Below are 25,293 nucleotides of genomic sequence, written 5' to 3'. Positions count from 1 at the left end.
TCTGATCTCCCCGTTTGTGAGTTCGAGCCCCACGTCAGGCTCTGTGCTGACAGCTCAGAACCTGGAGCCCACTTCAGATTCTGTGTCTCCCTCTCTCTCTGACCCTCCCCCACTCACACCCTGTGTCGCTCTCTCAAAAATAAATAAACATTTAAAAAAATGTATATGTGTTCTAAATACTGACTTTTTTTGTTTTCGTTTTAGAGAGAGAGAGCATGAGTAGGGGAGAAGGGCAGAGGGAGATAGAGAGAATCATAAACAGGCTCCACACTCAGCACGGGGCCCTGTGTTGACAAGGCTCAATCCCATGACTCTGAGATCATGACCTGAGCTGAAGTCAAGAATTGGACACTCAACTAACTGTGCCACCCAGGCACCCCTAAATACTGATGTTTTAAAATAAAACAGTTCTATCAGTCTTTTAAATAAATCCAGTGGAATCTAAATACTGTAACAAGTTGATATCCACCATTCATCTTTTTATAATATACATGACAAAGTTCTTTTTAAAAAATGTTTTTATTTTGGGGCGCCTGGGTGTCTCAGTTGGTTGAGCGTCCGACTTCAGCTCAGGTCATGATCTCGCAGTTTGTGAGTTCGAGCCCCACGTCGGGCTCTGTGCTGACTGCTCAGAGCCTGGAGCCTGCTTCAGATTCTGTATCTCCCAGTCTCTCTCTTTGCCCCTCCCCCACTCATGTTCTGTCTCTCTGTCTCTCAAGAACAAATAAACATTAAAATATATATATATATTAAAAAAAAGTTTTTATTTTAATTCCAGTTAGTTAACATACAGTGTTATATTAGTTTCAAGTATACAATATAGTGATTCATCATTTCCATACAGTAACTGGTGCTCATCATGACAAGTGCACTCCTTAATCCCCATCAACGATTTGACCCATCCCCCCATTTCTCTCCCCTCTGGTAACCATCATTTTGTTCTTTACAGTTAAGAGTCTGTTCATCTCTCTTTCTTTTTTCTCTTTGCTCACTTGTTTCTTAAATTCCTTGTATGAGTGAAATCACACGGTATTTGTCTTTCCCTGACTTAGTTCACTTATCATTATACTTTCTAGCTTTATCCATGTCATTGCAAATGGGACAAAGTGCTTTTTTTAACAGCTGGAAATTTTATATCATTCTTTTTTCTCTCTGAATTTTTCCTTCCACTTCCTCCACATAATTATAGTCTAATATATTATTTTTATGCTTGAAAGTCTTTTATCTCTTCTTTATAGTTACATTTTCCTCAACAAAAGTGTCTACATATTCAATTTTTAAAACTCTTCAGTGACTATAAAGTGTTAAGATCTTTCTTTTAGGGTGAATTACTAGCAGGACATGGTTGATCAAAAGAACATGTATGTCATGGATTTTGAACAATTAGTACTTATAAAGTTTTATTGAATGTGCATTATTCAGTGACACCTATGTAGTTGTTTGCATTGTTTTTAAATTAGTTCATGTTTTGTGGATGACTTAACTGCTAGAATAAGATAGGGTCTTGCAGAGGTGAATCATAGTTCAGTGTTAGTTCTATTCCTGTTTCCCATTTCTATAGATGTAAGCCCTGAGACCCCTTGTTAACATAAATAGAAGAATTTAAAACAATCAAACTCATTTTTAAACTTCTTTCAAAATTACATGCCAAAAATTATATTGTGATCTATCAAAGAGTCTTAATGACATGTCACCCAGCAACTCATTTACTTTAAACTCCTTTTGTTTAAAGTAAAAAGTTGGAAACCACCTGACTTGCAGAATGATTTGTTGCCTGGTATTTAGAGCTATTCACTTTTTTATTTTCTAGCTTTTCTAGAACGTGTCAAATGACTAATAATTATAACTGTTACTTTTACACTTTTTTGCTTCCAAGTACTTTGTTTAGTCCAGTATATCTAAGAAAAATTGGGAAAATGAAAACAGTATTAACTTTAGTACACTTTAGCTATGACAGTATTTACTAATAAAATATATTTTACCTTATCATATTCTTTAAACATTTTCTTTTTTTTATGTTTATTTATTTGTGGAAGAGAGAGAGTGCATGAGCAGGGGAGGGGTAGAGAGAGAGGAAGAGAGAGACTCCAAGTAGTCTCTGAGCCGTCAGCATGGAGCCCGACAAGGGGCTTAATCCCATGACCATGAGATCATGACCTGAGTTGAAACCATGAGTTGGATGCTTAACTAACAACTGAGCCACCCAGATGCCTCATCTTTAAACATACTTTCATTGAATTCTTGGAGCTGTAGATCTAGTTCATTGTATTCATGTTCTGCTGTGTAACAAATTATTACAAGCTTCGTGGCTTAATACAACACAAATTTATTGTCTCAGTTTCCGTAGGTCAAAAGTCTAGGCACAGCTCTTACCTGGGTTTTCTGCTTAGGGTCTCAGTCAAGGTTTTGGCTGGGCATGCAGTCTCATCTGAAGCTTGGTAATCCTCTTCCAAGCTCATGTAGTTATTGGCAGAATTCATTTCCTTGCAGCTACATGTCTGAGGCCCTCAGCTCCTGGAGGCTGCTGCCATTCCTTGCCACACGACCCTCTCTATAACATGTCAGTTTGTCTCTTTAAGGCCAACAGGAATGTATCTGGTGCTGTTTCTTATCTCATACTCTAGACCTTCTTTTAAAGGATTCACCTGATTTAGTGATAATCTTTTGATTAACTCAAAGTCAACTGATTAGGGATCATATTCACTTTTGCTTTATATGGTAACTTGATCATAGGAGTGATATCCTCATCACATTCACAGGTCCTGCCCACACTCAAGAGGAGTACACAGAGCGCGTATATCACGGGGTGGGAATCCTAGGGGCCACCTTAGAATTCTGAGTACCACGCTCATTTGTTTAATGCAAAATATCCACCACATAACCAAATTGCTAAGGTTAGTTTTAATTGTCAAGCCAACCAGCCTCATCATATTTATCTTCTTTGAGACAAAGTCTGACTTAATTTTTCAGTTCAAATGAATGCGTTCAAATGAATGTGTTAATACATGTCACATGCCAGCCATCTCACTTCTGAATTCTAATTGTAAGATAGGAAAGTAGATAAAGTGTGAAAACTTGCTTTGAATTTTTTTCTCCTGAATGAGATAAGGTAATACTGCCTTTTAATATTTCTTAAAGATGCTTTCTTTTCTTTGTTTTCATGAGTTTTTCTCCTTAGGCTGTGTTTTTTTATAGTAGGCTAGCAAATGGAAGAAGCAAGGTACTTTCTAAATTATTTATTTATTTTTGAGAGAGAGAGAGAAGGAGAGAATGAGTGGGGGAGGGGCAGAAAGAGAGGGAGACACAGAATCCAAAGCAGGCTGCAGGCTCCGAACTGTCAGCACAGAGCCCGATGCGGGGCTCAAACTCACAAACCGCGAGATCATGACCTGAACCAAAGCCGGACGCTTAACTGACTGAGCCACCCAGGCACCCCAAGAAGCAGGGCACTTTAATGAAAAGTATTTGTAATTGTCTCTTTGTTTAGTGTCCTAGAATTTAGTTATTAGTTTTTTATTGCACCCCAGGGCAACACACCATAGTGACATTCAGAGTAAGTTAGAGATCTGCCTCTTCAGCAAAGTGGGAGGGCAGCTGAGAAGAGGTGGGAAAGGAGAGCCTGTTTACTCTTGGAGTGCAGGTACCTTGTCAGGCAGATCTTCTTTAAGAAAGAGTACATACTAAAAGTTTTGGTAGTATGCTGAAGGAAGTGGGTATTTGGCACTAGGAGTAAATATCCTTTGAATAAAAGCATATTGAGAAGAGTGATCTTTTCCTAGTTCAGAGGGGGAAAAAAGCCAATATTAATTTTTTTCAATTTTATTTTTCTCATAAGTTTTTCTTAAGTCTATGGTGTGTCTGCTACAGTTTACTTGCTAGTGAGTAGTGAAAGATAGTAACACAAATGAACAAGAGATACAGAGATTTTGCAGGAAAAAGTTTGGCACTTTTTGTTTTTTCTTACAAACATGTGCCTATAGTTTTCAGTTTTGTAGTCATTTTTACTAATATTACACCTACTCTCTATGATGAAATATAAGTGACTTAATATTCATATTCTGCTAAGAGCAGTGTAACTTCGAAATGCTTTGTCCCTGAAACATCGCAGAACCATTGATCTAGCCTGCACTTTCTTGGCTTTATAGGCTAATGGCCTGCCTGTATGGGAATGTACTTAATATTCACATGACAGGGGCGCCTGGGTGGCGCAGTCGGTTAAGCGTCCGACTTCAGCCAGGTCACGATCTCGTGGTCCGTGAGTTCGAGCCCCGCGTCAGGCTCTGGGCTGATGGCTCAGAGCCTGGAGCCTGTTTCCGATTCTGTGTCTCCCTCTCTCTCTGCCCCTCCCCCGTTCAAGCTCTGTCTCTCTCTATCCCAAAAATAAATAAACGTTGAAAAAAAAAATATTCACATGACAGATCATATGCCATTGCATTCCATTTAAGGGAAATTTTAATGACAAAAATGTTAGCTTCCACCAATAGTTTTCTCTACATGTTTTGATTATTTTATGGTAAGCCCTCACATATAATATTAAGCTGAATAGAATAAAATTCTTGTCCTGTACTTATCTCCATTTAAAAAAAAAAAAAAAACTTACATTGGAAACCCCTCAAGATTTCAGCTCAAGTCGTGATCCAGGGTCATGGGATCAAACCTCAGGTCGGGCTCTGTGCTGAGTGTGGAGCCTGCCTGAGATTCTCTCTCTCTTTCTCTCTCCCTCTCCCCTGCTCATGGGTGTGCACGCGCTCCCTCTCTCTCTCTCTCTTGCTCTCTCTCTCTCTCTCTAAAAGAAAAAAAAAAAAAAAAAGAAAAGAAAACCCTTCAAGAAAGCACCGAAGAGCACTGAATCTGAGAAGTGAATATTGATTGGAAATCTCATTTGTAATGTTATATGGGATAATTGAGTCTCCAGTGCATATCCAGTGAAATAAAAACTAATTTTATGGAGTTCTCAATTTTCGCCAGTGCCAGATGGCCAGATTTCAGTGAGGCTAAGAAATCTCTTTGCTACAGTGAATTTATTTATTTAACAGGTATATACTGAGTGCTTTCCTTAGGCAAAGCATGGCACTAGATTACCTGTATATTAGAAATAAATGGGTGGGGAAATAAGAGGAAACCAAAAACATAAGAAATGGTTCTGACCTTAAAGATTTGATAGTGTACAGCTGCGGTTTCAATTCTTCATTATATACCCTAGTTAAAGAAAATGCTACCTTAAAATATTATATTTTTATTTTCTAAAACTATTGGGAGTATAATTGACATATAATAAACTGCATATATTTAAAGTGTACAGTTTGATAAGTTTTTGTGTATGTATATATCAGTGAAGCCATCACAAAAAAATATTGAATATATCCTCAGCCCCATAATTTCCTCTTGACTCTCATAATTCTCCCTCCCAACCCTCCCCATTTCTTGTACCCAAGCAGTTACTGTTCTGCTTTCCATCACTATAGATTGAATTTTCTACAGTTTTATAGTAATGGAATCATACGATATATACTCTTTTTGTCTGGCTTCTTTTACTCAGCATAATTGTCTTGAGATTCATCCATTTTGCTTCATATATTAATAGTTCACTCCTTTTTTATTGCTCAGTGGCATTCCATTGTGTGTATACCACTGTTTATCTCGTTACCTATATGTGTACATTTGGTTTTCCAGTCTTGGCTATTACAAATAAAACTGCTATGAATATTTGTGTACAAGTCTTTATATGAACATATATTTCCTTTTTTCTTGAGTAATTACCAAAGGGTGGCTGGATCAGACAGTAGATATATGTTTAACTTTTTAAGTAACTATCAAACTTTTCCATTCAAACTGTCTTACAGTTTTACATTCCCACCAGCAAAGTATGAGAGTTCCAGTTCCTCCTGCCAATATTTGGTGTTTAATTTTAGCCACTGTAATAGGTCTGTCTTGGTATCTCCTTGTGGTTTTTATTTGTATTTCCCTAGTGATTAATGATGTTGAACATCTTTCATGTTATTTGCCATCCACTGTTTTCTTTGGTGAAGTGTTTGATCAAATCTTTTGCCCATTTTGCCCATTTGTTTGCTTTTTATTGCATTTTGAGAGTTCTATATATGTCTGATGCAAATCCTGTATCAGATATATGCTCTACAGAGATTTTCTTCCAGTCTGTAACTTGTCTTTTCATTTTCTTAATATTATTTTTTGAAGAGCAAAAGTTTTAAATTATTATAAAGTCCAGTTTACCCATTTGCTTTTTTAGGGACAATGCCTCTGGGGTCATATTTATGAAAACTTTGGTTAACTGAGAGTTATAAAAATTTTCTACTTTTTCTCCTAGAAGTTTATAGTTCTAGGTTTTCTATTTAGATCTACGATCTATTTGAGTTAAGTTTTACATATGAGATAGTTTTGTATGTTACTTTTTTTTCCATATGGATATCTGTTGTTCTGCTACCATTTATTGAAATAAATGTTTAAAATGTACAGTTTGATAAGTTTTGTCCTTTCCTTTATGCCTGTATTAAAAATCACTCATCACTCAGCACCTGGCTGGCTAGGTCAGTAGAGTATGTGACTCTTAATCTCAGGGTTGTGAATTTGAGCCCCATGTTGGATATAGAGATTACTTAAAAATAAGATCTTTTAAAAAAAATTATTCATCTGTATATTTATGGCTTTCTTTCTGGATTCTTTATTCTGTTCCATTGACCTTTTTGCCTGTCTTTACAACAGTACTACACTGTTTTGATTGTTGTAGCTTTATAAAAATTCTTGAAATGAGGTAATTTTAGCCCTCCAACTTTGTTCTCTTTCAGCGTTGTTTTGGTTATTCTTGGGCCTTTGTAGTTCCATAAGAATTTTAAAATCAGGGTATCAATTACTATGCAAAAACCTGGAATTTTTATTGGGATTGTGTTGAATTGATAGATCATTTGAGAAGAATTGACGTCTTAATGATATTGAGTCTTCCAGCTGATAAAGTGTATCTTTTCATTTACATAGGTCTTTTAAAATTTCTGTCAGCAATATTTTACAGTTTTTTGTGTATATTTTTAGAATGAAATTTGCTTTTCCTTTTTAAATTGAAATTTTTTTAATGTTTATTTTTGAGAGAGGGAGAGAGCGTGAGCAGGGGAAGGGCAGAGAGAGAGGGAGACACAGAATCCGAAGTAGGCTCCAGGCTCTGAGCTGTCAGCAAAGAGCGTTCGCGGGGCTTGAACCCACGAACTGCGAGATCACGTCCTGAGCCGAAGTCGGATGCTTAACCAACTGAACCACCCAGGTGCCCCTAAATTGAATTTTAACTCTTTTATAACAACAACAAAAACTTCCAGTATTCTTTTTTATGTTTATTTACTTTGAGAGAGAGAGAGAGAGAGACAGAGAGCACATGAGCAAGTGGGGGAGGGGCAGAGAGTGATGGAGAGACACAGAATCCCAACAGGCTTCAGGCTCTGAGCTATCAGCATAGAGCCCGATGCAGAGCTGCAACTCACAGAACATGAGATCATGACCTGAGCCAAAGGCAGATGCTTAACTGACTGAGCCACCCAGGTGCCCCTTAAACTTCCAGTATTCTTAATATTGATGTTTGAGATATTTGCATCCTTGCAAAAATCTTGGCAATGGAGTGAAGAATTTGGCATCAATAAATGTCATACTGTGTGGCCAAAGGGATTTATTTCTACATTGTACAAAAACTCAAATGTTAATTGATTAAATAAATGCACTAGCAAGAGTTTTTTATTTGATTGTGAATATGCAGAACTGAAAGATACAAATTAGGAAATGACATTTCTGAAGTTTGTATAGTGTTTATCTCAGTAGGAAAAAATTTAAAGTTTAATGTTTTTGTGCATGAATCTATATATAGAATCATGACTATTCTTTTTACAGTGTATGTATAGGGAAACACTTTCTGGCAATTTGAGAAAATGGTGTAACTAAAATGCAGGTCTGACTTGTTGATCTACTGTTAAGGACTGAAAATTATTTTAATTGCTCTTTTTCTGACTAGTCTTTCAGGAAAATATGATAGGTGAGTTTGTTCTGATGTGGTAATTTTATTTTTACTGTCTCTTATGGTGCTGACATAGTAAACACTGTGGAAGTGCAAAGTAGGGTTATCTTTTATTGTCATCTTGATGTCCTGTTAGTATTTATGTGTGGGATTTTAACATATATTTTTATGACTTTTCATATTTGCACTTACTTTAAGAAGTTTGGCGTAAGAAATTTTGATGCTAAATGTTAAAGTTGCTTTGCAGGTTATTTACCAAAATCATAATCACAAGAAAAAAAATCTATCCCAGTTGGACATTATTTTAATTCTCATGCACAGTCACTTTTACTGAGTAGGGCACTTGGCTTTTATGGAAGGATGTTATAAGAAACAGTCTTATGAATGCCATTGCTAAACTTCCAGTGTAAATTCTTATTTTTTTTAATGTTTATGTATTTATTTTGAGAGAGAGAGAGAGAGGGAGAGAATGGGCATAGGGGAGGGGCAGAGAGGGAGGGAGAGAATGCCAAGCAGGCTCTGTCAGCTCAGAGCCTGACACAGGGCTGGAACTCATGAATCATGAGATCATGACCTGAGCCAAAATCAAGAGTCAGATGCTTAACCAACTGAGCCACCCAGGCACCCCAATCCTTATTTATTATTAAAAAAGGAAAATTTTAATTCTATTGATCTAATAGAAACATATGGTAAGATGTAATTAAGTTTCTTCTTGTTATGTTAAAGAAGTGTATGATGTAAGAGAAAATATTTCCCTGAAATCTATTTTGAATTTATAAAAATATTATAAAGCCTGTCATTTTGGATGTTGGTCCTGTATAAATATCTAACTGCCTTACTTTAAACTCTTCTTATCCAAAGTTCTTGAAAAAATAGTGTTTATCATTTCTAGTTTTATGTATCCTTCTTTTTTCCTACTTCCCCAGTTCAGATTATATTTCTTTATAAGTTAGTTTATATTTTATCAAAATTATTCCTGCAAATAAAAAGATAACTAACTTATAAGAAAAATAACTTGTAAGAAAAATAGCAGTATCTCTTCTCCATTCACAAAATTTTCTGCTTTCCAGAGATAATTACTTTTAACTTTCAAAGTGATTTGTTTCAGTATTCTGTATCTCTCAGGAAAAAAATTACTATTTCTTGATTTTTCTGTTTTGGCCATTATCCGTTAACTTCCTACCATGGAAGATAAAGATTTAATATTCTTTAATACACATATACATCTCCCTCCTTCCCCCATACACATCTACCTTACCATGCATAACATATTTCCTGTTTCACCCCACACCATGGTTATATCTTAGTTTTGTTTGGATCAGTATTTACAGTTTACATTATTATGACTGTAAATGTTGTTTATAGTTAAACTGCTTTTCCTTTTCTACCTGACCTTTTACTGGAGTTAATAATTGTCTTGTTTTCATATTTGTGTAGTTGTTCATGTACTTACTAATTCAAGATTAAAGTCTCTACCAGTTGTCTAAATAGCCTCTTAAGATTTTTAGATCCATCAGATACTCTTATCAATTTCATCTTTTTTTAAAAGTTTTTATTTATTTTAGTAATCTCTACACCCACCATGGGGTTTGAACTTACAACCCTGAGATCAAGAGTCACATGTTCTTCGACTGAGTCAGCCAGGTGCTCCGTGATTTCATCTTCTTGAGATAGTTTCTCCCAGAGTATTCTGATCTGCAGTCTGGACTGGTGACCTTATGCCTGTTGTACAACTCTCACATTTTTCCTTCACTTCATGCTGGTTACTCCTTTGGCCTTTGTTCTGTATTAGCTCCTTCATTTCCTGTATGCCATTTTTTCTCTTCCTTGATTCATACTCTTGTTTTACTGTTACAAACTATAAAAGCTTAATGAGAAAGTGTGCATGGGAGACAGAATTTTTGACCTTGTTATGTTTAAGCATGTCTTCATTTTACTATGACATTTGATTGATAGTTTATTAGGATATTATTCTAGGATGAAAATCATTGCCTTCTAGCTTCTAGTATTACAGTTGAAGTCTGGAACTAGTCTAATACCTACTTTGTATAGGACCTGCTTCTTTCCTTCACCCTCAGCTTGTAGGATATTCTCTTTGTCTCCAGGGTTCTGACATTTTTTTTTTAATGTTTATTTATTTTTGAGAGAGAGAAGAGACGGAGCATAAGGAGGGGAGGGGCAGAGAGAGGGGGAGACACAGAATCTGAAGCAGGCTCCAGGCTCCAAGCTATCAGCACCGAGCCTGACTGTGGGGCTTGAACTCACAAACTGTGAGATTGTGACTTGAGCCTAAGTCAGATGTTTAACCAACTGAGCCACCCAGGCACCCTTGACATTTTAATTTCATTTATTAGCTCGTGACTAGGAGGGTCCTTTTGACTTATTTTTTTTTGTAATTTTACCCCTTGATTTTCTGTTTGCTAGATGATTCTCCAACATTTTAAAACCTTATTTATGGTGAAGTGGTAAAACAATAAAAAATACATAAAACATAAATATACAATTTAAGGAACACTTATTTAGCGCTTTTCTCAATAGAACTCTCCAGAAGGTAACCACTTTTATGGTAATAACTGCCCTTTTCTTTTATATTTTTACCTTTTAAACGTGTCCCTACACATTATGGTTTAATTTTGTTGATCTTGAGGTGGAATTCCATGGTATATATTCTCCTTATCTGACTTCTTTCTGCCAACATTATTTTGAAGATATATCCATAGCTGTAGTTACTCATGTTTCCTCCTATATTCAATTGTATGACTATGCTATAATTTATTCCACTTTAGATAGATATTTGAGTTTCTTTTTTTTTTAATTTTTTTTTTTTTAATGTTTATTTTTGAGACTGAGAGAGACCGAGCATGAACAGGGAAGGGGCAGAGAGAGGGAGACACAGAATGAGAAGCAGGCTCCAAGCTCTGAGCTGTCAGCACAGAGCCTGACGCAGGGCTCGAACTCGCGAACCGTGAGATCATGACCTGAGCCCAAGTCAGAGGCTTAACTGACTGAGCCACTCAGACGCCCCTAGATATTTGAGTTTCTGGTTTGGTGGTATCACTAGTAATGCTGCTTATGAGCCTTCTTGTACATGTCTTCTAGTAAACCCATGTGCTAATTTCTCTAGAACAGTGCTGTCCAGTAGAAATATAATGTAAAAACATAGGTAATTTTCAGTTTTCTCATAGTTGTATCAAAAAAGTAAGAAGAAACAGATGAAATTGATTTTAATAATATATTTTATTTAACCCAATAAATCTAATCATTTTAGCATATAAACAGTAAAAACATTGAGATATTCGACTTTCTTTTTTATACTATATCTTTGATATCTGGCACATATTCTATACTTAAAGCCCATTTCAATTCAGTGGAGCTACATTTTAGGTACTCAGTAGCCACAGGTGCCTAGTGTCTGCTATGTTGGTCTACATAGCTTTAAACATAGGGTATGCATATCCTTTTAAACACTTTATTTATTTATTTATCTACATATATAAGATTTTATTTTTAAGTAAATTCTACACCAAATGCCGGACTCAAACTCATGACCCCAAGATCAAGAGTCATATGCTGTACTGAATGAGCCAACCAGGTGTCCTTAATTTTTAATTTTTTAATTGAGTATAATTGATGTACAGTATTGTATTAGTTTCAGGTATATATACTTTACGAAATGATCACCACAATTAAGTCTAGTTACCATCTGTTAATATACAAAGTTTTTACAGTATTATTGACTACGGGGTATTGCATATTTTGCATTTTTGTAGATAATGGCTAAGTTTTCATAAGTGGGCCAAAAAAAATAAAATGATTGAGGCATTTTGCACTCCATTTGCAGTGTCTGAAGTTCGCATTGTTTTTTTTTCACCATTGTTCTACATGATTACTGGTATTATCAGACATTTTAGTTTTGCAGTTTGATGTGAGTAGGTAATAGTTTTCATTGTGGTTTAATTTGCATTTCTCTGATTACTAAAGAGCCAAAGCTCTTACTGGTCATTTGAATTTCTTCCATTATGAAGTGCTGATTTTTTTTACCTGTTTTTTCTTTCTTTTTTTTTTTTAAGTAGACTCCATACCTAACATGGGGTTTGAACCATGACCCTGAGATCCGGAGTCACATGCTCTACTAACTGAGCCAGCCAGGCACCCCTGTACTGGAATTTTTATACTTTTTTCTTACTGAATTTCTTTTTTTCTTTTTTTTAAGTTTATTTATTTTGAGAGAGACAGAGACAGCGTGAGCAGGGGAGGGTTAAAGAGAGAGGGTGAGAGAGAATCCCAAGCAGGCTCCCTGCTGTCAGCACAGAGCCCTACTTGGGGCTCAAACTCCCAAAACCCCGAGATCATGACCTGAGCCAAAACCGAGAGTCGGATGCTTACCCAGCTAAGCCATCCAGGTGCCCGTCTACTGAATTTCTAGGAGTTATTTATGTGTTCTGGATATGAGCCCTTTTATTTTATGTGTTACATTATTCTTCTCCAGTGCTAACTTTGATGAATGTTAAGTTTTAAATTTTAATATAGTTATGTTTATGAATCCTTTCCTTTACGGATAGTAATTTTTGTGAAATCCTTTCCTATCCCGAGGTCATGAAGATAATGTCTTGTTTTATATTATCAGAAGTTTATTAGGTTTTTATGTGTAATCTAAAAAAATCCAACTAGAATTGTTTTTTGTGTAAAGTGTGAACTGGAGTTAAGTTTCGTTCTTCTCCATATAGGTATTAGTTGTTTACTATTTCTGGGCTTCCCCACCTTCCCATGACCCCATCCTCATACTCTGTAGAACTACCTTTGTTGTAAATCAAGGGTCCATATATATATATGTGGACTTGCTTCTGTATTCTGTTCCATTCATTTGTTTGTCATTATAACAGTATCACATTCTTACTGTAGCTTTGTAATAAATCCCAATAATGATTAGAGCAAGTACTTACACTTCTTTGATTAAGTGGCTGGTTTTCTTAGCCTTTTGCATTTCATATAAGTTTTGAAATTATGTTGTCAGTTTCAGCAAACAACCTTTTCAGTTTTGACTTTGATTTTATCTCCATAAAATCAGTTTGAGAATTGATACATTTACAATATTAAGTCTGATAATTCACAAACATGATTTTACATTTCATGTATTTGGATCTTTAATTCCTCTCAGAGTCTATAGTTTTTTCCTTAGGGATCCTGTACTTCTTTTGTTAAGATATATTCCAAGGTACATGATACATATTTTTATTCATTGTAAATTATATTATTGAAAATTTTTATTTTCCAACTTTGATGCTGCTACACAGGAATAAAATTTTATTTTTTATAAATTAAAATAATGTATTTATACAATATTTGATTTTCCTTCATGGGTGTATTAGTCTGGGGTCTCCAAAGGAACAGAAACACACACACACACACTCTCTCTCTCTCTCTCTCTCTCTCTCTCTCTCTCTCTCTCTCTCTAATAGATGTAGAGGAATCCAAGATAAGCAGTTAGTAAGCTGGAGAACCCATGAGAGTTGGTGTTATAGTTCTAGTTCAAGTTGTAGTTCATGTCCTAATTCAAAAGCAGAAGACCAAAATACTCACTCAAAGACAGGCAGAGAGAAGGAATTTTCTTACTCACCCTTTTATTCAGGCAGGTCCACTCACATTAGGGAGGGCAGTCTGCTTTACTCAGACTTCTACCAATTCAGATGTTAATTTTACCCAGAAACCCTCATAGACACACTCAGAAGTAATGTTTAACCACATGTCTGGGCATCCTGTGGCCCAGGCTATTTGACACATAAAATTAGCTATCACAATGAGCAATCAAATCATCTGTAAATCTATTTTCCTACACTTTTATTTCTTTTTCTTGATGGTCTGCACTATCCAGGACCTCCAGTACAATGTGGAATAGAAATGACGTAGCAATTGTCCCTGCCTTTTTCTTGATCTCAAACAGAAAGCTTTCAGTATTTCACCATGTTGACTATGATGTTTATTGTAGGGTTTTTTTGTAGTTATCCGTTTACTAAATTAACTTCACTAGAGACTTTTTAAAAAATGTTTATTTATGTATTTTGAGAAAAGAACACAAGCAGGGTAGGGGCAGAGAGAGAGAGAGAGGGAAAATCCCAAGCAGGCTCCACACTATCAGTGCACAGCCCGATGAAAGACTTGATCTATGAACTGCAAAACCATGACCTGAGCCAAAATCAAGAGCTGGACATTAAACTGACTGAGCCACCCAGGCGCCCCAATTTCACTAGAAAATTTATTATGAATGAATGTTGAGTTTTTTAGATGCTCTTTGTACATTTATTGATATTATCGTATTTTCCTTTTTAATCTGGTAGGATGGTAAATTGCTTGATTTTACAACTTTAAACCAACTTTACATTGCTGGGATAAACTCACTTGGTTGGTCATGTATATTTTTTATATATATTATGGAATTTAGTTGATATTTTATTTAGGCTTTTATTTCTAGGCTGATGAGTAAACATGGCTTATAATTTTCATCTTTTTAAAATTTTTATATCAAGGTAGTCTCAAAGTAAGTTGGGAAGTCTCTTGTTCTTTTTCTGTCTTCTTCCTTAAATGTTTAATAAGTTTGTCAGTGAAGCCATCTAGGCCCATATAATGAGCTATAAAAGCAAGTCTCAACAAATTTCAAAAAATTGAACTCCTGGAAAGTATGTTTTCTGACTACAGTGTGATTATTCTAGAAATCAATAAAAACGAGAACTTAAAAAAATACTGTAAGTTTAAAAATTAAGAAATAAACTTCTAAATTCTAAAAGTCAAAGGGGAAAACCATAATGGAAATTAGAAGCTATTTTGAACTGGATGATTAAAAATATTCCATATTAAAATCTGTGAGTTATTTTTTCAATTTTTTTGTTTTTGTAAAAGTAGATCTTAGACTACTTACGTTTTCTATTTTTATGTCAGTGGCATTGATACCTTCTAATATGGCATAAAAAGAGCAATACTTAATTCCCTCAACTATTTTTATTTATTTATTTATTTTATTTTATTTTATTTATTTATTTTTTTTTTGAGAGAGAAAGAGCATGAGCAAGGGAGGCACAGAGAGGGAGACACAGAATCCAAAGCAGGCTTCAGACTCTGAGCTGTCAGCATAGAGCTCGACACGGGGCTCGAACTTACAAACCGTGAGATCATGACCTGAGCCAAAGCTGTATGCTTAATCAACTGAGCCATCCAGGCACCCCTTTCTCTCAACAATTCTTTAAACAAATATTTACATGACACCTACCATGTGCTAAACACCATTTTTTACCTATTCTTCATATCCAGTTCTATTGGATTTTTTATTAGGATAGTTTACTAGGTTCTAATTAAAAATTAACAACCAAAAAGGCTCACCACAGCTATATAGCAGCAATAAGGAATGTATACGGGCACACCTTCTTTTGTGCTTGGCTTTATTGGGCTTTGCAAATAGTGTATTTTTTATAAATTAAAAGTTTGTGACAACCCTGTGTGGAACCAAGTCTACTGGTGCCATTTTTCTAACAATATTTGCTTACATCATGTCTCTGTGTCACATTTTGGTAATTTTTGTAATATTTCATACTTTATTATTATGGTGATCAGTGATGATGACTTGTTGGAAGCTTAGATGATAATTAGCATTTTTTAGCAATATTTTAAAATTAAGGTATATATATTGTTTCTTACACATAGTGCTATTACACACTTACTGGACTACAGTATAGTATAAATATAACGTTCATATGCATTAGGAAACCAGAAAATTTATTTGATTTGTTTTATTGTGATACTCATTGTAGTGGTCTGGAACTGAAACCAGAATATCTTTGAGGTTTGTCTGTGCCATGCTAGAAGAAAGCTGACTAGCACCTACCTCACAGAGCAGCTCTGTAAAGTAGTCTGGTTTTTCAGAGATATCCCCATTGTTGGGATTCATGACCTAGTGTTCAAAGACTTCTAGTAGATATATTAGTTACCTTAAGGGTATGGGTATCTACTATTCCTCTGAAATTATATAGAATATTTTATCTGTATATGCTTTTTTTGGCAGTAAGGAGTAGAGAGGGGCCAGTGGCTTTCAATAGATTTTCATAGAGTATAAAAAAGCTTAAGGAACCCTACTCTATACGTTCAGAAAAGTTTATAGAGAGTAACAAATAGAGGTGAGTTTTTCTTCCCACTTTTTGTGTTTTATGTCTGAATTTGAATGACTAGTCTAGTAAAATATTAATTATAAAGAAGATTCTCTGGTGTTTATCATTAATAATTTGGCCTGTACTTTAACTAAGAACTTTTTTTTTAAAGGTTCAGGAGCAAGTACATCCCAATCTCTCAGCTAATGAAGAGTCTCTCTATTATATTGAAGAGCTGATTTTTCAGCTGCTTAATAAATTATGCATGGCTCAGCCAAGGACTGTTCAAGATGTGGAGGTAAAAACTATTTTGATATTTCAAAGTCACTGAACCATTGTACAAATGAATTTTTAAATCTATATCATTCTGAATTATTGTGGAAACTAAAACCATTGAAATCATGTGGGATAGGTGTGTGCTAAGTTCATTTTCAACAAAGATATCAAGGCAAATCAGTGGGGAAGGAAAGTTTTTCAGCAAAAAAGAGTGCTAAAACTACTGAATAAATTTATGGGGAAAAAACCCTTGAAACCTATTTCACTTAAAAATTAACTCAAGACAGATCATAGTCCTTTTTTTGTAATTTTTTTCAATGTTTATTTTTGAGAGAGACAGAACATGAGTGGGGGAGGGGCAGAGAGAGAGAGGGAGACACAGAATCTGAAGCAGGCTCCAGGCCCTGAGCTGTCAGCACAGAGTCTGTGGCGGGGCTCGAACCCATGAATTGTGAGCTGAAGTCAGACACTTAACCGACTGAGCCACCCAGGCACCCCACGACAGATCATAGTGTTGAACATAAAGCTGAAACTATAAAGTTTTAGAAGAGAATGCAGGAGAATATTTGTTTAACCTGGCGTTAAGCAATTTTTTTTTTTTTACAGAGGACTCAAAACACAGTTAAGTATTAAAGAATAAAATTATCGAGAAAATGAAAAAGGTGCGAGTCACAACCAGGAGAAAATGTTTGCGATATATATTCCTTACAAATGACTTGTATCTATAAGATGTTTACTCCTACAAATCAATAATAAAAAGACCCCCTCCTTCCCCAGATGGGTAAAAGTCTTGAACAGACACTTCATAAAAAGAAGATATGCTAATGGCCAATAAGCACATGAAAAAGGTGCTCAAGCTCTTAAATCACAGGGAAATAGAAATTAAAACCACAATGAGATACCATTTCACACCTCTTTCAAGGGATAAAATTAAAGACTAATAACACGAAATGAGATGTAGCCTAACTGGAATTCTCAGCACATTGCTATAGGAATATAAAACAGTATAACCACTTAGAAAAGTTTCTTATAAAGTTTAATGTTTATTTTTTCTTACAAAGTTTCTTATAAAGTTAAATATACAGTATATCTAGCCTGTGCCCCAACAGTTTTACTCCTGAGTGTTGAATCTAGAGAAACGAAAATACATGTTCACAAAGAGACTTATACATGAATATCCAAGCAGTTTTATTCATAATAGCCCAAAATTGGAAACAACTCAAATTTCCATCACAAGAAGATGAATAAACAGATTGTGGTTGATTTATAAGATGGAATACTACTCAGTAATAAAATGAAAGAATGGGCTATTGATAATGTACAATAACATAGCTATAATTCAAAGATATTATATACAACAAAAAAAGCCAGGCCTCAGAGAGTACATATAGTAGGATACGTTTCTGTGAAGTTCAGAAACGCTAAAATTAATGGTGATAGAAGTCAGGATGTGCCTATGAGGGGTGGGGAGTGAGATGTTAGAATCTTTATTAGGGTGATGGTTACACAGGTGTAACCATTTTTCAAAATTCGTTGAATTGCACACTTAAGATCTGTGCATTTTACTGCATATAAATACTGCTTCAATAAAGGACTAATAAAAATCTTTTGGATATTTACTGTTTGATTAATACACAGACACACTTGTAAAAGATGTGTAAATTAGTGCTAAAATATTTGTATTGGCTCAGTTACATAGGAGTATTTTTAGATTTTTAGAAATACCTATCAGCACAGCTTTCAAAAATTAACTTTTTGGGGCGCCTGGGTGGCGCAGTCGGTTAAGCGTCCAACTTCAGCCAGGTCACGATCTCGCGGTCCGTGAGTTCGAGCCCCGTGTCAGGCTCTGGGCTGATGGCTCAGAGCCTGGAGCCTGTTTCTGATTCTGTGTCTCCCTCTCTCTCTGCCCCTCCCCCGTTCATGCTCTGTCTCTCTCTGTCCCAAAAATAAATTTAAAAAAAATAATAAAATAAATAAATAAATTAACTTTTTTACTATACTGTTTACATCCTTTCTTTTGAATATTGTTTCTGTAATAAGGCAACAACTTCCAGTATGAAGGAAAATCTTAATTTTGAGTAATTGAGCTATTAATATTTTCAGGGACTCTTGGAATTAGAGTATTTCTTCCCTGGTCTCAGCTCTAAGAATTAGACATTAAGTATAAAAAAAAGCAAACTTCTCAATAGCTAAATATGCTAAAAGATGAGAGTATAATTTTTAAAATAGGAAGTCCTAAAAATTGGAGTTTGATTCAGTTATCATTAGTTCTCATTATTCATGCCAACCACTGATTAAATTTTGATTAGATGAGCCATAATAGTAACCTATAAGACTTAGATTATTTTTGCCAAGAGATGTATTTCCTTAAGACATTCTGAGCTTTGTCACCTACTTGATCCTCTAACAGGTACATGACATCTCTTATTTTTAAAATTCTTTATATTAAAGCTCTAAGGTTAGCAAAGGGAAAGTGACTGCATAATAATTATTAATAATGAGTTAACAACTTCTGCCAGGTAAATAGTTTTAATCCTAGGAGCCTTATTGTAAAATCACTGATGAGTATTTCATGCTGGCTTTAATCTCTCCTAATGTTACTGCTTTTTTCTAGTTCCAGTTCCATTTTAATTATGCTTATGCTTAAAGCTTTCTGTTTAAAATTCACTTTATCTTTATTCATGGGAATTATGTAGGAAAAAATTTTGAAAGTCTTGTTGATCCTTTTAAAAAAGTAGTTCTTACAGGAATCAAAACATGTTGTGGCACTGTTATCTGCTAGCATTAAAGATGATAATAAAATTTAGTTTTGCATGAATTTTCTAGTTATGAACACTTCAATTGACAATAGTACTGCTATGATATTAACAGGAACGTGTTCAGAAGACCTTTCCTCATCCAATTGACAAGTGGGCTATTGCTGATGCACAATCTGCCATAGAAAAACGAAAACGAAGAAATCCTCTCTTACTGCCTGTGGACAAAATCCATCCTTCATTGAAGGTAGTAAAAACAAACATTGGGGGAGTTCTTTATAACAAATAACACTTTTTAAAGTATTGGTGTATTTATTTAGTATTTATATAGCACGGCCTATATTAGTCTGTGCATGTGTATGTGTGTATACTTGTACATATACATATGTATATATATATTTCTTAATGTGTGTACAAATAAAAATAAACACACTCTAATAAAATCATATTGCCTTTCAAATAATATTAAAAGTTAATGATAAGCAATAATGCATCTTTGTGTCATCTTCTGATGAGTACTACCCCTGACTGACTCTCAACCTTTTGTTGATTAAGAAAATACATATTGTCAAAAGCTATGGTGAGTTCAGAACTGTTTTCAAATATATCACAGATACATACATTGGAAAAAGTAGACTAGGGAATATTATTTAGTCAATAGAAAATACTTGGTGTATATGGATTTGAATGCCCCTGGGTAGCAATTTTGAGAGCCCCTAACTACCCCCCCTCACATGCACACATCTTCCCCTGAATGAAAACCACTGGCATTTGGAAATATTGGTTACAGGTCCTTGAAAATAGTAGATACTTGTCCAATGGGTTTGGGTAATGTATTAATTTAAGAGGTTTTCCATGAAGTCCTGACCAAGATTTCTATATTGGAATCAATAATCTCTTCTTACTTGATACTAAAGGCAGATTTGTTAGATGTCTCTTTAAAAAAAAAAAACTTCTGACACTGGGACCTATGGCTCATTCTATGTCCTTTGATATCTGTAAGTTTAGACATTTGGTCTATAGAAAGTTCTTTATAAGCAAGAATATTGGATAATTTTTTAAGTGTTTAACTGATACTTGGCAGTCCCATTTTTTGGAATTAAATTGTTTATTTTTTCCACAGGAGGTTTTAGGGTACAAAGTGGACTATCATGTATCCCTGTATATTGTGGCTGTACTAGAGTATATCTCAGCTGATATTTTGAAGTTGGCTGGTAATTATGTTTTTAATATCCGACATTATGAAATATCTCAGCAGGACATTAAAGTGTCAATGTGTGCAGATAAGGTAAGTGTTAAAAGGTATTTTTAACACTTGTATTTTTAACTTAACTTGAATAATAGTGACTATATGTCACTTCTATCTCTTTTTTATACATTAGTAATTTTTATAATTCCTTGTATTAGAATACATAAAAATGCTAGCTTTTTAGATAAAACATGATATTTCCAGGTTTTCAGCATATGACAGGATGGGAATCCCCCCCCCCCTTTCCCCCCCCCCCCCCAGCAAGAGTCTTTTACCTACAGGAAAAAAACATCCAAAGCCTCAAACCAGTTTAGGAAAAATAGTTTGAATTTTATCTTTTTAGAAAGAGAATATAAAGAGAATCTACACAGAGCATTCAGGTACTTTTAAACAGAAGTAATTTTGAAAAACATACTTTGGGACACAAGTAGAGAGCAAAAGACTTCAGTACTAATGTTTCTTCCTTCTGGTAAATTTTTTCGTTAGTTACCTTTTTCCTTCCTGGCTGTAAGCTACTGGGGGAAGAAATTGAGTCTCTTATTTATTTTCCTCTCTCCTCCTTTTTACTTTTTCTTTTTTTACATTTTAAATGAAAATTTTTGAGTATTTGTTATATGCCAGTCACTGTCCCAAGTGATGATAAAATACTGAATAAGACAGCAGTCCCTTGTGTTAGAAGGAGTTTATTTTAGTGGGAAATAAAAATATTAAAAAAATGGCAGCACAGTGTGATTAAAACTATTAGAAGTCAAAGGTGCAGTATAGAAAGTGTTGAACTCTGGCATGGGTAGACCAGGAACACTTCATTGAGAAGATGCCTAAATTAGACCATTAAGGGTAAATGACCCCTACGACTTGGCACATGCCTGTGTTTCTCTCCTTTGTACATCAGAATTACAAGAAAGCTTTTAAAGATTCTGATGACTGTATCTTACTCCCAAAAGGTTCTGATTTTCTTGGCCTGGGTTAGGACTCTAAGCCTGGAAATAGCTTGAAAGCATCCCAGGTGATTCTGATTTACAGTTATGGTTGAGATCTACTGTACTCTGAAATAGTCTCAAAAATGATTTTTCACTTGAATTTAATAGTAGAAATTCCTTGATATTTCTATTTTGGCTTCTAAAATTATGATTGCAGCCTGTTTTTTACTTTTGTATCTCAGACTTTTAGATAAGTTACAAGTACTTCCCTGTGCCCTGAACCACTTGAGAGTAAGTTGCCAACGTAGTTTAGTGTGTCCTATAAATGAAAACATTCTTCTGCATAACCACAGTCTGGCAATCAAAATCCAGGAAATTAATTTTGATACATTATACTATCTAATTTTCAGACCCCATTTAGGTTTTGCCAGTTGTCCCATTGGTGTCCTTTATAACAAAATGATCCAGTCCAGAATCAGTCATGTATCCTTCAGTCTGGAATAATTCCTCATTCTTCTTTAACTTTTGTGACCTTGGTACTTTTGAGGATTACTCTAGTTATTGTTTAAAATGTCCCTTACTTTAGTTTTTTTCTGAAATTTTCTCTTTATTAGATTTGGGTTATAGATCTTTGGCAGGAATATCATAGAAGTAATGCTGTACTCTTCTCATTGCATTATTCACATGCCACACAATTTTGATGTGTCCAATTACTGATGTTGTTCATTCTGATCACTTGATTAAGGGGTTGTCTTCCAGGCTTCTCTCTTGAAGTACTATTTTCCCTTTTGTAATTAATAAATATTTTGTGGAATATTTTGAGATTGTGAATATCTTATTCCTCATTGTACTTGAAATGTATTCACTTATTTTAATATAGGCCCATGTATTCTTACCTAATGTACTGTCATCTGTTATTTCATTACTTGTTTTGATATTCAAATTGTCCCAGATCTGGCCAGTGGGAATTCCTTCAAGTTGGTTTCTCTGTCTGTATCCCTCTTTGAATACTTTGTTTTGACAGATATTCCAGGTTCAACTTTTCTTTATATGCTGCTCAAACCTGGAATTAGGCATTTTCTAAAAACTCCTGGTTCCTTTTAGTGGAGAATGGTACTTGGAAACCAAAATCTGGGTGCTACATAAGCTGTTAGAGTGTAAATGCTCTGGTCTCTTAGAGGCCAGAGTTGGGGCGTGTGTGTGTGTGTGTGTGTGTGTGTGTGTATACATTATATACATGCATACACATACGTATTTATTTCTTCTCCATCTTTTTGTTATTATGGTAGCCCAAGAAAACTAATACAAGTTGTTTATTTTCCGACATAGGTGATACGTTAGCACTAATCTACATTTAGGTGGAGGTGGACCTATAAAGTGGTAATTTAGCTCTGCTTAAAAGATAGTATTTTATTTACCTATTTTTGAGTGGTAGAACAGTTTTGAGGTAGAACATTTTTGGAAATCTGCTTTACCCTTCTCTTAGGCTTAGGCTTCTTTTTTTCTTTTTTTTTTAAAGTTTACTTATTTGTTTTGAGAGAGAGAGCCGGAGCCAGGTAGGGGCAGAGAGAAAGGGAGGGAGCATACCAAGTAGGTTCCATACTGTCAGCACAGAACCCGATGCAGGTCTTGAACCCACGAACCATGAGATCATGACCTGAGCCGAAATCAAGAGTTAGACACTTAACCAACTAAGCCACCAAGGTGCCCCTCTCTTGGGCTTATGCTTGTAACTCAAGGACTACCTTGTGTCTACCGAAAAAGCATTATCTGTCTTTATATGAATTCACAGATCTCTCCAATCCAAAACTACTACCACAGGGTTCATTTTAGCTTCCCCTTTTTCATGTTTGTAACTGCCTTCTCTGACACTGAGAAATCTGGCTCCCATTTTTTTAATATATTTTATTTGATCACTTCTCCTGTACGTAACCAATCTGACAGTCCTATCTAATAGCACTGGTGTAGGCACCTTTCTTAACTCCTTAGTACCAGTTACTGGTATAGTAAATATGCATTAGAAAAGCATCATACTATGCTCTATCATGTGCTTCTACAATAGTGTCCTTTCATTTTTCTCCAAGTGCATACAGCTTTCCTTACAATAGGACAAGGAACTACTACCATTTTGAACACCTATTTGCCAGACATAATAGTATGCATTTTATGTACATTACCTCATTGAATTTTTTCATCAGTTACATTTTACATGTAAGGAATCTGCTTTCAAAAGAATAAATAACTTGTCTGTAATCACAGGTGAGTAAGTGGTTGAACCGGGATTTTGGCTCAGATTGTTGTTCTTCAAAGGTATGCTCTTTTTGGCTTTTATATATGTGTGTTTATGTGTGTGTATGTATGTATATACACACATATATATGTATACACACACACATATATTTCACTACTAGGTTTATCTTTTTTCCACAAATGTTTATTTACTTTTGCATATCCAGTTTTATTTGAACATTTTTTCCCTTCAACTTTTCATATTTCTCTTATTTGAATTTTCTTCTATAAATTAGCCTATAAAACACAAAACTCATTGTTTAATAATGTTTTAATTCCAAGTACCTTGAGACCATTTTATAAAAGTGAGAAAAACAAGTTTATACATTATTGATTTATATTTCTCAGGTTTTGATGGACATGTTTGATCAGGATGACATAGGTTTGGTTTCTCTCTGTGAAGATGAACCGAGTTCTTCAGGTGAATTAAACTACTATGACCTTGTCAGAACTGAAATTGCAGAAGAAAGGCAGTATCTACGGGAATTAAATATGATTATAAAAGTGTTTCGAGAAGCTTTCCTTTCTGACAGGAAGCTATTTAAACCTTCTGTAAGTACCTTTTTTGTTTGAAATACTATGTACCCCAAAAGTTAAATAGGAGCTTAAAATCATAAATAGTAACTTTTTATACTTTATGAGTATGTAAACCAGTATTCTTTTATGTGGTATTTATAGTTTTTAAAATGTGTGAATTGTTATACTACGTTAAGGCCAGTGACAATGATAGTTAGACACAAGTGCATACAGCTACCCTTATTAGAAAGGGAGACTACACTGGAATGAAATCTTTTTCTGCTGTGAGCTATTTGAGGTTTATAGTCCTTCATTTGAAGATAGTGAAAAAGATGTATGGTCTACAAAAGATAGACTTAATACTTTTTCATATCTTCTGGTAAATACTTTAAGGCAGAGGCTTAAGGTTTCAACAGTGGAACTTTTTTTTATTATTATTATTTTTTAATGTTTTATTTATTTTTGAGAGAGAGAGAGAGAGTATGAGCTGGGCAGGGGCAGAGAGAGAGGGAGACAGAATCCACAAAGCAGACTCCAGGCTCTGAGCTGTCAGCACAGAGCCTGATGTGGCACTCGAACCCGTGAACCACGAAATCATGACCTGAGCTGAAGTCGGACACCCAACTGACTGAGCCCCCCAGGCGCCCCAACAGTGGAACTTTTTAAGAAAAAAGTTTATGCAGAATGCCACATAAACACAGGTAGAGCTGCTGTTGGAAAACGGGGTAGGAGTGGTGTGAATAGGATGGGAACCTTGCCATCTTTTTCTTACTTATGTAGCTTCTAAAGTCAACTTAAGGAATCCAGCTAGACAAATCCTGTCTCTCTTTTTTTTAAATATGAAATTTATTGTCAAATTGGTTTCCATACAACACCCAGTGCTCATCCCAACAGGTACCCTCCTCAATACCCGTCACCCACTTTCCCCTCCCTCCCACTCCCCATCAACCCGCAGTTAATTCTCAGTTTTACTACTTGGCAATGAGAAAGAATGAAATATGGCCTTTTGTAGCAACGTAGATGGAACTGGAGAGTGTTATGCTAAGTGAAATAAGTCATACAGAGAAAGACATGCCATATGTTTTCACTCTTATGTGGATCCTGAGAAACTTAACAGAAGACCATGGGGGAGGGGAAGGGGGAAAAA

At 35.1% G+C, this 25,293-nt stretch overlaps 1 protein-coding gene across 3 annotated transcripts in view; it reads left to right on the top strand.

Moving 5' to 3' along the window:
* Nucleotides 1-25,293, top strand: part of SOS2 (SOS Ras/Rho guanine nucleotide exchange factor 2) — an 89,528-nt gene that overhangs the window by 7,572 nt on the left and 56,663 nt on the right. For all 3 annotated transcript variants that reach the window (XM_047862139.1, XM_047862137.1, XM_047862136.1), the window contains exons 2-5: nucleotides 16,313-16,438; nucleotides 19,288-19,419; nucleotides 20,296-20,460; nucleotides 23,979-24,182. In XM_047862139.1, the coding sequence (XP_047718095.1) occupies nucleotides 16,313-16,438; nucleotides 19,288-19,419; nucleotides 20,296-20,460; nucleotides 23,979-24,182 (627 nt within the window). The remainder of the gene's footprint in view (nucleotides 1-16,312; nucleotides 16,439-19,287; nucleotides 19,420-20,295; nucleotides 20,461-23,978; nucleotides 24,183-25,293) is intronic.

This window comes from Prionailurus viverrinus, chromosome B3, assembly GCF_022837055.1.
Source record: "Prionailurus viverrinus isolate Anna chromosome B3, UM_Priviv_1.0, whole genome shotgun sequence".
Classification (NCBI taxonomy): Eukaryota; Metazoa; Chordata; class Mammalia; order Carnivora; family Felidae; genus Prionailurus; species Prionailurus viverrinus.
This window is presented reverse-complemented; position numbering and strand designations above follow the sequence as displayed.